Source organism: Salmo salar, chromosome 01, assembly GCF_965601325.2.
Source record: "Salmo salar chromosome 01, fSalSal1, whole genome shotgun sequence".
In the NCBI taxonomy this organism is placed as follows: Eukaryota; Metazoa; Chordata; class Actinopteri; order Salmoniformes; family Salmonidae; genus Salmo; species Salmo salar.
Genome location: NC_138291.1, coordinates 23,802,077 through 23,814,724, shown reverse-complemented (window position 1 = coordinate 23,814,724; position 12,648 = coordinate 23,802,077). Strand labels below are relative to the sequence as shown.

Sequence of the window (12,648 nt, the reverse complement as noted above, 5' to 3'; positions counted from 1 at the left end):
TCTTAACTGACTTGCCTGGTTAAATATATATAACATGGTTGGCCTGTCCACAGGGGGTACTTGAGCGAAATTCAGTTGGTTGGGAATCACTAGTTAAAAGTAAACTGCATTCTAATGTCGACTTGTCTTAAGGACAACCGTATCAATGCTCAGTTCTAGGGTCTGGAGTGATACGCGAATGGAAATTTGAAATGGAAATGATAGAATTCAGATGTGTACCAAGGGAATGACAAAAACATATATTTTTTAATTACGTTGATAACTAGTTTATAATAGCGATAAGGCATCTCAGGGGTTTGTGGTATATGGCCAATATACAGTACCACAGCTAAGGGCCATGTCCTCAGAACAGCCCTTAGCTCGTGGTATGTTGCCGATATACCCTACCTCATTGGGCCTTATTGATTAATCATAGCAGTCAAAACAATTTAAATCGACATCCATTGATGAAAAATGATCTGGAGTGTTTAAAAAGGGTGATTTATCATTTCTCTTGTGACATATTCTTAAACTTGCAAGAATTGTTATATTGATGGAAAACCGAATTTTGCTTCTTTTTAATTCGCTCATAACGTAATGGAAAAGTGTTTCAGAGTGGACACTGGCCGAGGAGTAGGGTCGATACGGGCGTTCAGACCTCGGCAGTCAAGCATCCAAGCTAACGATGGATAGCGTACTTAGATACTTCCAGACACAAATGAGAACACCTCATTGACCATTTTACCGCCCAAGCAGAGCTGGTTAGGCTGTTTTCATGTTATCCAGAGCGTTGGTGACTAACTGTGCTGCTGGCAACAATTTAATTATGCTTTTTGCCAATGTTTACTGACACCGGCCATATTCAACGGGTGTTGAACGTTGTTTGTAAATTCAATAGTTATTCTGTGCTCTGGCACACTCAGACGAGTGTTCTGAAATCGGAGTAGATGGCCAGAGTTAATTTACGAATGCATCCTATATTGTTTGCTTTGCAGAGAAGCACAGAGGATTCGCCTTCATTGAATTTGAATTGGCTGAGGTAAGTTTAATCAACCTCTATGTAAGTATGCCATATTATGTTGGATATGGCCAGTTAACAAATGTGTGTGTATTCCAATGGCTCAGGGTTCAGCATGGACCTCCGTCTAGTGGTTGTGGTGGATGGTCATTGGCTATCAAATCAAATGTTATTTGTCACTTGCACCGAATACAACAGTGAAATGCTCACAATAATTATTGTGTTGGAATGTTTTGCTCCAGCCACCCTAGTCAGACTGTTCTCTCTGCTACCGCACAGCAAGCGGTACCGGAGTGCCAAGTCTAGGTCCAAGAGGCTTCTAAACGGCTTCTACTCCTGAACATCTAATCAAATGGCTACCCAGACTATTTGCATTGCCCTCTCCCCCTCTTTTTTTACACTGCTGCTACTCTGTTGTTATCTATGCATAGTCACTTTAACTCTACCTACATGTACATATTTCTAACCGGTGCCCTTGCACATTGACTCTGTATATAGTCTCGCAATTGTTGTTTTACTGCTGCTCTTAAATTACTTGTTACTTTTATTTCTTATTCTTATCTGTATTTTTTTAACTGTATTGTTGGTTAGGGGCTCGTAAGCATTTCGGTGCATGTGACTAATACAATTTGATTTGCTGTGATTCTTCCATCCCCCTCTTCATCTTCCACAGGATGCAGCTGCTGCTATAACATGGTGAGTGAAACACTGTCTGCTTCTAAAGTCAGTTTGGTTTAACTAATAGACCTTTGCATTATCCCCTGTTTTGGTACTATGTACTCTGAGACAGTGACTCATTTTTCAAAGCTGTGGTTTGAACCATTCTCATTGATGCAGGTTTTCCCTCTGTTTTATTGACAGAATGAGTCAGAGTTGTTTGGAAGAACCATCTGGGTCAACATCGCCAAACCTATGAGGATCAAAGAGGGCTCTTCTCGTCCAGGTGAGTGATATGCATTAGTCTCTCTATAAATACTTAAACTGTCCCATGGCTTTGACCTATAATGAAACCCCATAAATGTGATAAAACTGCTAACTTTATGCCATTTCCCAGTTTGGTCAGATGATGATTGGCTGAAAAAGTTCTCGGGAACGACCGCCGAAGAGGCTGAGGTGACGGAGTCCACTGGAGAATCAGCCAAATCAACAACAGCGGATGCAAGTTGTGTGTGTGTGTGTTCCTGTCGGTCTCTGTGAGTGTAGTACATTGTGTAATAACATCTTATATTGTAAAAGCCTGTCACAATAATATATTATCATTGATTGCAGAGCGAGCCCCCAGCCAAGAAGGGCAGAACAAACCCCCAGGTTTACATGGACATCAAGATTGGCAATAAGCCAGCAGGGAGACTGCGCTTCTTGCTCCGAGCAGACATTGTTCCTATGACCGCAGGTATCCATGCTCCTCCTTGTTATAAAGTACCAGGGACATTTCTGAAAATAGAACCCTGTCATTAGAAGGATTGACACGGCTGGATAAAAAACATACCCGATTTAATCTGGTTACCACTCCTACCCAGTAACTAGAATATGCATATACTTATTACATATGGATAGAAAATACCCTAAAGTTTCTAAAACTGTTTGAATGGTGTCTGTGAGTATAACAGAACTCAAATGGCAGGTCAAAACCTGAGAGATTCCTTTACAGGAAGTGGCCTGTCTGACCATTTCTTGAACTTCTTTTCCATCTCTATCTTTTACTAAGGATCTCTGCTCTAACGTGACACTTCCCACGTCTTCCATAGGCGCTCAGAGCCCGGGAAAAAACAGAATGTCGTCATTCCAGCCCCAGGCTGAAACACATTATCGCCTTTCTCAAGTGGCCGATCAAGGGACTCTGGGCTTATGCGCGTGACCCGACCGCCCCCGCCTTTGTGATTTTTTCCTCTGTTTGCCGAAAAGGAGATTCCCTGTCGGAATATTATCGCTTTTCTACGAGAAAAATGGCATAAAAATTGATTTTAAACAGCGGTTGACACGCTTCGAAGTACGGTAATGGAATATTTAGAATTTTATTGTCACGAATTGCGCCATGCGCGCGACACTTCTTTACCATTTCGGATAGTGTCTGGAACGCACGAACAAAACGCCGCTATTCGGATATAACGATGGATTATTTTGGACCAAACCAACATTTGTTATTGAAGTAGCAGACCTGGGAGTGCATTCTGACGAAGACAACAAAAGGTAATCAAACTTTTATAATAGTAAATATGATTATGGTGAGTGCTAAACTTGCCGGGTGTCTAAATAGCGAGCCTGTGATGCCTGGGCTATGTACTTAGAATATTGCAAAATGTGCTTTCACCAAAAAGCTATTTTAAAATCGGACATATCGAGTGCATAGAGGAGGTCTGTATCTATAATTCTTAAAATAATTGTTATGCTTTTTGTGAACGTTTATCGTGAGTAATTTAGTAAAATGTTAGCGAATTCCCCAGAAGTTTGCGGGGGTATGCTAGTTCTGAACGTCACATGCTAATGTAAAAAGCTGGTTTTTGATATAAATATGAACTTGATTGAACAAAACATGCATGTATTGTATAACATAATGTCCTAGGTGTGTCATCTGATGAAGATCATCAAAGGTGAGTGCTGCATTTAGCTGTCTTCTGGGTTTTGGTGACATTATATGCTGGCTTGAAAAATGGGTGTCTGATTATTTCTGGTTTGGTACTCTGCTGACATAATCTAATGTTTTGCTTTCGTTGTAAAGCCTTTTTGAAATCGGACAGTGTGGTTAGATTAACGAGAGTCTTGTCTTTAAATAGCTGTAAAATAGTCATATGTTTGAGAAATTGAAGTAATAGGATTTTTAAGGTTTTGAAAATCGCGCCACAGGCTGCAAGTGGCTGTTACGTAGGTGGGACGCAAGCGTCCCACCTAGCCCATAGAGGATATGTAAAGCTGGAAACATTCAGCCAATTAAGTTTCTCTAGTCTGCAGTTTTTCATGCGTGTTAAATAGAAGCAGCATCCCTTAAAATCTACTACTCTGCCCTGACATCTCCTGTAGAGAACTTCTGCTGCTTGTGCACACATGAGAAGGGCTTTGGCTTCAAAGGCAGCTGTTTCCACCGCGTCATCCCACAGTTCATGTGTCAGGGGGGAGACTTCACCAACCACAATGGCACTGGGGGTAAGTCCATCTACGGGCGAAAGTTTGACGATGAGAACTTTGTCCTCAGACATACTGCTTCAGGTGAGACATGTCCCTGTCCAGCTGTAAATATGTCTGTCTGTGAATGAATGTGTAGAGTGGTGAGGAAGTGCATGATGCATTGCCATATTGCTCTTAAATGCAAGTAAAACTAAATGCATGCTCTTCAACCGATCGCTGCCCGCACCTGCCCGCCCGTCCAACATCACTACTCTGGACGGTTCTGACTTAGAATATGTGGACAACTACAAATACCTAGGTGTCTGGTTAGACTGTAAACTCTCCTTCCAGACTCACATTAAGCATCTCCAATCCAAAAATAAATCTAGAATCAGCTTCCTATTTCGCAACAAAGCATCCTTCACTCATGCTGCCAAACATACCCTCGTAAAACTGACCATCCTACCGATCCTCGACTTCGGCGATGTCATTTACAAATAACCTCCAACACTCTACTCAACAAATTGGATGCAGTCTATCACAGTGCCATCCGTTTTGTCACCAAAGCCCCATATACTACCCACCACTGCGACCTGTACGCTCGCGTTGGCTGGCCCTCGCTTCATACTCGTCGCCAAACCCACTGGCTCCAGGTCATCTACAAGTCTCTGCTAGGTAAAGCCCTGCCTTATCTCAGCTCACTGGTCACCATAGCAGCACCCACCCATAGGACGCGCTCCAGCAGGTTTAGCTCACTGGTCACCCCCAAATCCAATTCTTCCTTTGGCCGCCTTTCCTTCCAGTTCTCTGCTGCCAATGACTGGAACGAACTGCAAAAATCACTGAAGCTGGAGACTCATATCTCCCTCACTAGCTTTAAGCACCAGCTGTCAGAGCAGCTCACAGATCACTGCACCTGTACATAGCCCATCTGTAAATAGCCCACCCACTACCTCATCCCCATACTGTATTTATTTATGTATTTATCTTGCTCCTTTGCACCCCAGTATCTTTTCTTGCACATATATATATTCTGCACATCTACCATTCCAGTGTTTAATTGCAATATTGTAATTACTTCGCCACCATGGCCTATTTATTGCCTTACCTCCCTTGTCCTACCTCATTTGCACATACTGTATATAGATTTTTTCTACTGTATTATTGACTGTATGTTTGTTTATTCCATGTGTAACTCTGTGTTGTTGTATGTGTCGAACTGCTTTGCTTTATCTTGGCCAGGTCGCAGTTGCAAATGAGAACTTGTTCTCAACTAGCCTACCTGGTTAAATAAAGGTGAAATAAAATATGCAGATTTGAAGTATGGTTTCTGATCACATGAGGATAAATGCACCTCTCTCTCGTGTGTAATAGGTCAGCTCTCCATGGCTAACTCTGGAGCAAACAGCAACGGCTCTCAGTTCTTCATCACCTGTGACAAAACGGATTGGCTGGATAACAAACATGTGGTGTTTGGAGAGTTGATGGAGGGCATGGAGGTGGCAAAAGCCATGGAGGTAAGAGGGGAGGGACATGCTGGGGAAGATCTCAAATGCATACTCTTCGCGTCCTCTCCTCGTCTCCTTCTCAAACCCATTGGATGAGAAAGTCAGAGGTCCCTACCCTCTAACTTTCTCCTCCAATGGGTTTTGAGAAGGAGACGATGAGAGGGGATGCGAGGAGTAGGCAATTGAGATTCTCCCATGGAGGGGAAGTAGGGTCCTATAGGTTGTTACAGACTGTGAAGAAGTTGTGTACCAAGACTCATGTCATGTTTTCTGTCCACACAGGCACAAGGAACAAAAGAAGGCAAGCCCAAGCAGAAAGTGATCATTTCAGACTGTGGAGAGTATGTTTAACTTGAAGCACAGAAGAGTGACTGTTGTGACTATGTGTGAAAAATATGCAGTGTCAGACTGAAGAATGGTAAACTGCTCAGTTTTTATTATGTACTACACACGTCCATGACTCATCTGCTGTACATGGATTCTCCCTGTTGGTCCCACCTTCTCTGTGATGTAAATATTACAATAAACACTTTTTTATAATAAATATAAACAGCTGCTGTATCAATGTCACATTTTCCAAATTGTAAATAAAACGTTTCTTTGTTGATAAAGTATAGGACTGTATAGTGAATACAAATATTTACATTTCCTCTAGAAATCTGTCTTTTAGGATTTTTCATTCAAAATGTACCCCAACATTTCTAAGAGGTTGCATTATATATTTGATCATTTAAGTTTATGGGTCTTCAATGAAAAAAAAGACTCGATATTTTTGACCAACGGTCTGAAATAAAGCCTATGATCAGCCGCTCCAGTCTGAATAACATTTAAATGGCCGGCGAAAACACTCAGCTCGATGGTTCGTTCACGAGCCACACCTGGATAAATGGAACATTGTACGGTAACGTCGCTATGTAATTTCCCTTGGGAAATCTGTGGGGGCGCAGGGAAACCATGTTTCTACATTACGATACGGACTGCAACTTTCCCGACGGAGTTTATGGTCCTTTCTATATAAAGTCATTTTGAAGTGTAAGTATATTATTTGTTTAGATTCCAACCTGCAATTCAATAGCTGTACTATACGGTTATTAGATAAGATTGCGAGAGATCAAGTTTGGATTCTTTTTCGATGATTGCTGTGATTGCATTTGAGCCAATTTGTCAATGACTAGAATCAACAATTAGGAAATAAACTAGTTTCCACAGCCTAACTGTGTTATAAAAACAATAAATGTGTCCGTTATTAATGTTTAGGCCTACTATGAATGCAATAGTGTCTTCAAAGTATTCAAACCCCTTGACTTTTTCCATATTTTGTGTTACAGCCTGAATTTAACTTTTAATCAATTGAGATGTTTTAACAGTGACTTACACACAATACCCCATAATGTCAAAGTGGAATTATGTTTTTAGGAAAGTTTACAAATTACAAAAAAATGAAAAGCTGAAATGTCTTGAGTCGATAAGTATTCAACCCCTTTCTTATGGCAAGCCTAAAATAAGTGAATGAGTAAAAATTTGCTTAAGTCACATAAGTAGCATGGACTCTGTGTGCAATAATAGTTTTTAAACATGATTGTTGAATGACTACCTCGTCTCTGTACCCCACACACACACAAGCATCTGTAAAGTCCCTCAGTTGAGCAGTGAATTTCAAACACAGATTCAACCACAAAACCAGAAGTTTTCCAATGCCTCGCAAAGGGCACCTATTGGTATATGGGTAAAAATGAAAAAATCCATTGAATATCCTTTTGAGTATGGTGAAGTTATTAATTACACTTTGGATGGTGTATCAATACACCCAGTCACTACAAAGATACAGGCATCCTTCCTAACTTAGTTGTCGGAGATGAAGGAAACCGTTCAGAGAATTCACCATGAGGCCAATTGTGATTTTGAAACAAAGTTTGGCTGTGATAGAAAACTGAGGATGGATCAAACACATTCGAGTTACTGCACAATACTAAATTGACAGAGTGAAAAGAAGGAAGCACGTACAGAATAAAAAATCAAAAAAATATGCATCATGTTTGCAACAAGGCAAATCTACACTTGAGTTGCTTACCAAAAATACAGTGATTGTTCGTGAGTGGCCGAGTTACAGTTTGGACTTAAATATGCTTGAAGATCTATGGTAAGACCTGAAAATGTTTGTTTAGGGCAAATGTTGCCCAATCCAGGTATGGAAAGGTCTTAGAGACTTACCCAGAAACTCACAGTTGTAATCGCTGCTAAAGATGATTCTAACATGTATTGACTCTGTTTTTTTTTTTTTACAAATGACATTATTGCGTATTTTGTGTAGATCGTTGACAAAAAATGACAATTAAATTCATTTTATTCCCACTTTGTAACACAACACATTTTGAAAAAGTCAAGGGGTGTGAATACTTTCTGAAGGCACTGTAATTTGCTACTCAACAGAAATCCTGTCATGTGCTTTTAGGACATGGGGGCTTTTATCATCCTTAATATATGAACTTTATCATTCAATTTCATTTTAAAAGAAGACCGCAAGTGTGAAAATGGCTACCTGTTATTTGGTTGGGAATTAATTTTTACACTTGGGAAAACAGGTGACAGCAGTTGTTTGTGTCCTTTTGTTCTCATACTCATACTCAAAGGCCTAATCTTTTCCCCACTTCTTCTCTCTTTTTCTAAAGATCGCTGAAAGTGAAGAACACTCCAGAATTTTACCTGAGATCTCAACCAACAGTTGAAATAGCTTCTCACACTAATTATTCCGTAATAACATTCGTCAGAGAGGTAGATTGGGAGTCAGTCTCACAATGAACTGGGCATTCCTCCAGAGCCTCCTCAGTGGGGTGAACAAGTACTCCACGGCGTTCAGCCGCGTGTGGCTGTCCGTTGTCTTCATCTTCAGGGTCATGGTGTTTGTCGTGGCAGTCGAGAATGTGTGGGGCGATGAGCAAAAAGACTTCACGTGCAACACGGCCCAGCCTGGCTGCCACAACGTCTGTTACGACCACTTCTTCCCTGTGTCCCACGTCCGCCTGTGGGCCCTGCAGCTCATCTTCGTTACATGTCCCTCTCTCCTGGTGGTAATGCACGTAGCCTACAGAGATGAACGTGAGCGTAAACACACACTAAAATACGGTGAGGGCTGCCAGAAAATCTACATGAACACCGGTAAGAAGCGTGGAGGGCTGTGGTGGACCTACATCCTGACCCTGGTCTTCAAGATGGCTGTGGACGCCACCTTTGTGTATTTAATCTACCATATCTACGAGGGCTATGACTTCCCCTCCCTCATCAAGTGTGAGCAGAAGCCCTGTCCCAACAAGGTGGACTGCTTCATTGCTCGCCCCACTGAGAAGCGGATCTTCACCATCTTCATGGTGGTCACCAGTCTGGCTTGTATCCTGCTCTCCTTCTTCGAGATCCTGTACCTGGTGGGGAAACGCTGTAAAGAGGTCTTCACCCGTATGCACATGAACTCACGCTCCTCCACCATCCAGCCACGCCAGATGGCCATGGCTACCTCCCTTGTGGTTGGTGGCAAGAATGGAATGCAGTCCAACTCACTAAAGCTGCCCTCAATAAAGCTACCCAGCAAGGATACCTCAGCCCCATCGTATAGCGTTGTCGTGTATGCCTGAGGTAAAGACTGGACAAAGACATTAGAGACTGAATGAGAGAATGCAAAGAAGACAAATAAGTATGGAGGCAATGGGAAATATCTTCCATCTCTCTTCAGGCCCTCACTGGGCTAGAGAGTTCTTCACTGCCATTCAAGACAGTCTTCTCATTGCCTGAGCTACAATGGAACTGGATGGCTCTTGACATTCCTGGATAAATTGTTTACCTACCATTCTGTCGTTGACCGGGTTATTAAACAAATCAATTAGTCACTTTAAATAAAATATCCATTATTTACAGAGGAAAGTTTCACACTAGGGCTGGGAAATGTCATTTATTCTTATGTTATTTGTTCGCTGTCCACCACACCTCACAGCTTTACCATTGCAATTTTTATGAAAGGACTCAACCATTGCCACACTGTGCCCATACCATTGCTGTTCTTATGCCCTGGAGAAGTTGTTTTCCCTGTCTCATCCTCCATTACAAATGGCAGAGACTGCATCAGGCTTTGTTGTGAAAAAGATGGAGCAAAGTGCAATGTATTTTCAGACAATTAAAAATATTTCATTTCTTCTATGGACTTTGAGAGTATTTTTCTGGTCATACTGATGTTAGTCCATAAGTTATGCACAAACATGGCTTGAAAAATTAGTATGGCTATTCTGTGTTTATGTTTATTACATTGTATATTCTAAAACACATACACTCTGCATAAAGCCAGTAGAGATGATGATTTTAGTGTGTTTCTGTAAGCTGTTGATGAAACTGTGTATCTCAGAATACATGGATGTAAACATATTTGGGGATATTTACAGTGTCTTCAGAAAGAGTTCATACACTTACTTGGTTCATATTTTGTTGTGTTACAGCCTGAATTCAAAATGTATTAAATCTTTTTCTCTCTCACCCATCTACACATAATACCCCATAATGACAAAGTGAAAACATGTTTTGAGAAATTTTAGCAAATTTATTGACAATTAAATACAGAAATATTCACACCCCTGATTCAATACTTTGTAGAAGCACCTTTGGCAGCAAGTCTTTCTGGGTAAGTCTCTAAGAGCTTTCCACACCTTGATTGTGCAATATTTGTCCATTATTCTTTTCAAAATTCTTCAAGCTCTGTCAAATTAGTCATTGATCATTGCTAAACAAACCATATTCAGGTCTTGCCACAGATTTTCAAGTAGATTTAGGTCAAAACTGTAACTAGGCAACTCAGGACCATTCACTGTCTTCTTGGTAAGCAACTCAAGTGTAGATTTGGTCTTGTGTTTTGGGTTTATTGTCCTGCTGAAAGGTGAATTAATCTCTCAGTGTCTGGTGGAAAGCAGACTGAACCAGGTTTTCCTCTAGGATTTTGCCTGTGCTTAGTTCCATTCCATTTATTTTTTATCCTAAAAAAACTCACCAGTTCTTAAAGATTACAAGCATACACATAACATGATGCAGCCCCCACTATGATTGATGGAGAGTGGTACTTATTAATGTGTTGCATTGGATTTGCCCCAAACATAACACTTTGTATTCAGGACAAAAAGTGAATTGCTTGGCCCCATTTTTTGCAATATTTTTTTAGTACCTTGTTGGAAACAGGATGCATGTTTTGAAATATTTTTAACATACAAACAAGAGACCATACTCATTGTGAGAGAAATGCCCCTATACAGTACATTTTTCTATGATTGCACCTGTGTTAATTCATTACAGACAGTATTCAAATGCTTTTTCTTGGTTCAGAGACTTAGATAAGGATCAAGACCATGAAAAGTCCCTTAGCATTGAATTTCCCATTGAAATAGAATCAGTCCCATTTTACTCTCTTCTTAGCTGATTTCAAATCAAATCAAATTTTATTTATCACATGCACCGAATACAACAGTGAAATGCTTACTTACGAGATACTAAACCAACAATGCAGTTAAAATTTTTTAATGAAATAAAAATCTAGGTAAGAATAAGAAATTAGTAATTAAAAAGCAGCAGTAGTGCTTTGCGGTCGGAGGCCGAGCAGTTGCCATACCAGGCAGTGATGCAACCAGTCAGGATTCTTTCGATGGTGCAGCTGTAGAACCTTTTGAGGATCTGAGGACCCATGCCAAATCTTTTCAGTCTCCTGAGGAGGAATAGGTTTTGTCGTGCCCTATTTACGACGTGCTTGGGCCATGTTAGTTTGTTGATCATGTGGACACCAAGGAACTTGAAGCTCTCAACCTGCTCCACTACAGCCCCGTCAATGAGAATGGGGGCATGCTCGGTCCTCTCTTTCCTGTTGTCCACAATCATCTCCTTTGTCTTGATCATGTTGAGGGAGAGGTTGTTGTCCTGGCACCACACGGCCAGGTCTCTGACCTCCTCCCTATAGGCTGTCTCGCCGTTGTCGGTGATCAGACCTACCACTGTTGTGTCATCTGCAAACTTAATGATGGTGTTGGAGTTGTGCCTGGCCGTGCAGTCATGAGTGAACAGGGAGTACAGGAGGGGACCTGAGCACGCACCCCTGAGGGGCCCCTGTGTTGAGGATCAGCGTGGCGGATGCGTTGTTACCTACCCTTACCACCTGGGGTCGGCCCGTCAGAAAGTCCAGGATCCAGTTGCAGAGGGAGTTGTTTAGTCCCAGGGTCCTTAGCTTATTGATGAGCTTTGAGGGCACTATAGTGTTGAACACTGAGCTGTAGTCAATAAATAGCATTCTCACATACAGTTAAAGTCGGAAGTTTACATACACTTAGGTTGGAGTCATTAAAATTCGTTTTTCAACCACTCCACAAATTTCTTGTTAAAAAAACTATAGTTTTGGCAAGTTTGTTAGGACATCTACTTTGTTCTTGACAGAAGTCATTTTTCCAAAAATTGTTTACAGACAGATTATTTCACAACAACAAAGGACCTTGTGAAGCTGCTGGAGGAACAGGTAAAAAAGTATCTATTTCCACAGTAAAACGAGTTCTATATCGACATAACCTGAAAGGCCGCTCAGCAAGGAAGAAGCCACTGCTCCAAAACCGCCATAAAAAAGCCAGACTACGGTTTGCAACTGCACATGGAAACAAAAATAGAACTGTTTGGCCATAATGACCATTGTTATTTTTGGAGGAAAAAGGGGGAAGCTTGCAAGCTGAAGAACACCATCCCAACTGTGAAGCATGGGGGTGGCAGCATCATGTTGTGGGGGTGCTTTGCTGCAGGAGGGACTGGTGCACGTCACAAAATAGATGGCATCATGAGGCAGGAAAATTATGTGGATATATTGAAGCAACATCTCAAGACATCAGTCAGGAAGTTAAAGCTTGGTCGCAAATGGGTCTTCCAAATGGACAATGACCCCAAGCATACTTCCAAAGTTGTGGCAAAATGGCTTAAGGACAACAAAGTCAAGGTATTGGAGTGGCCATCACAAGGCCCTGACCTCAACCCTATAGAAAATTT

At 41.4% G+C, this 12,648-nt stretch overlaps 2 protein-coding genes across 2 annotated transcripts; both read left to right on the top strand.

The window, feature by feature from the left end:
- The first annotated feature begins 2,060 nt into the window (after positions 1-2,060).
- Positions 2,061-6,156, top strand: LOC106577278 (peptidyl-prolyl cis-trans isomerase E-like). Its single transcript, XM_045715086.2, has 4 exons — positions 2,061-2,390; positions 4,016-4,201; positions 5,474-5,616; positions 5,890-6,156. Exons 1-4 carry the CDS (start codon positions 2,312-2,314, stop codon positions 5,956-5,958), a joined length of 477 nt encoding a protein of 158 aa, XP_045571042.1. The 5' UTR covers positions 2,061-2,311; the 3' UTR covers positions 5,959-6,156.
- A 290-nt stretch (positions 6,157-6,446) lies between these two features.
- Positions 6,447-9,790, top strand: LOC106578479 (gap junction beta-4 protein). Its single transcript, XM_014157362.3, has 2 exons — positions 6,447-6,639; positions 8,277-9,790. The coding sequence occupies exon 2, from the start codon at positions 8,403-8,405 to the stop codon at positions 9,231-9,233; it is 831 nt and encodes a 276-aa protein (XP_014012837.1). The 5' UTR covers positions 6,447-6,639; positions 8,277-8,402; the 3' UTR covers positions 9,234-9,790.
- The last annotated feature ends 2,858 nt before the right edge of the window (positions 9,791-12,648 follow it).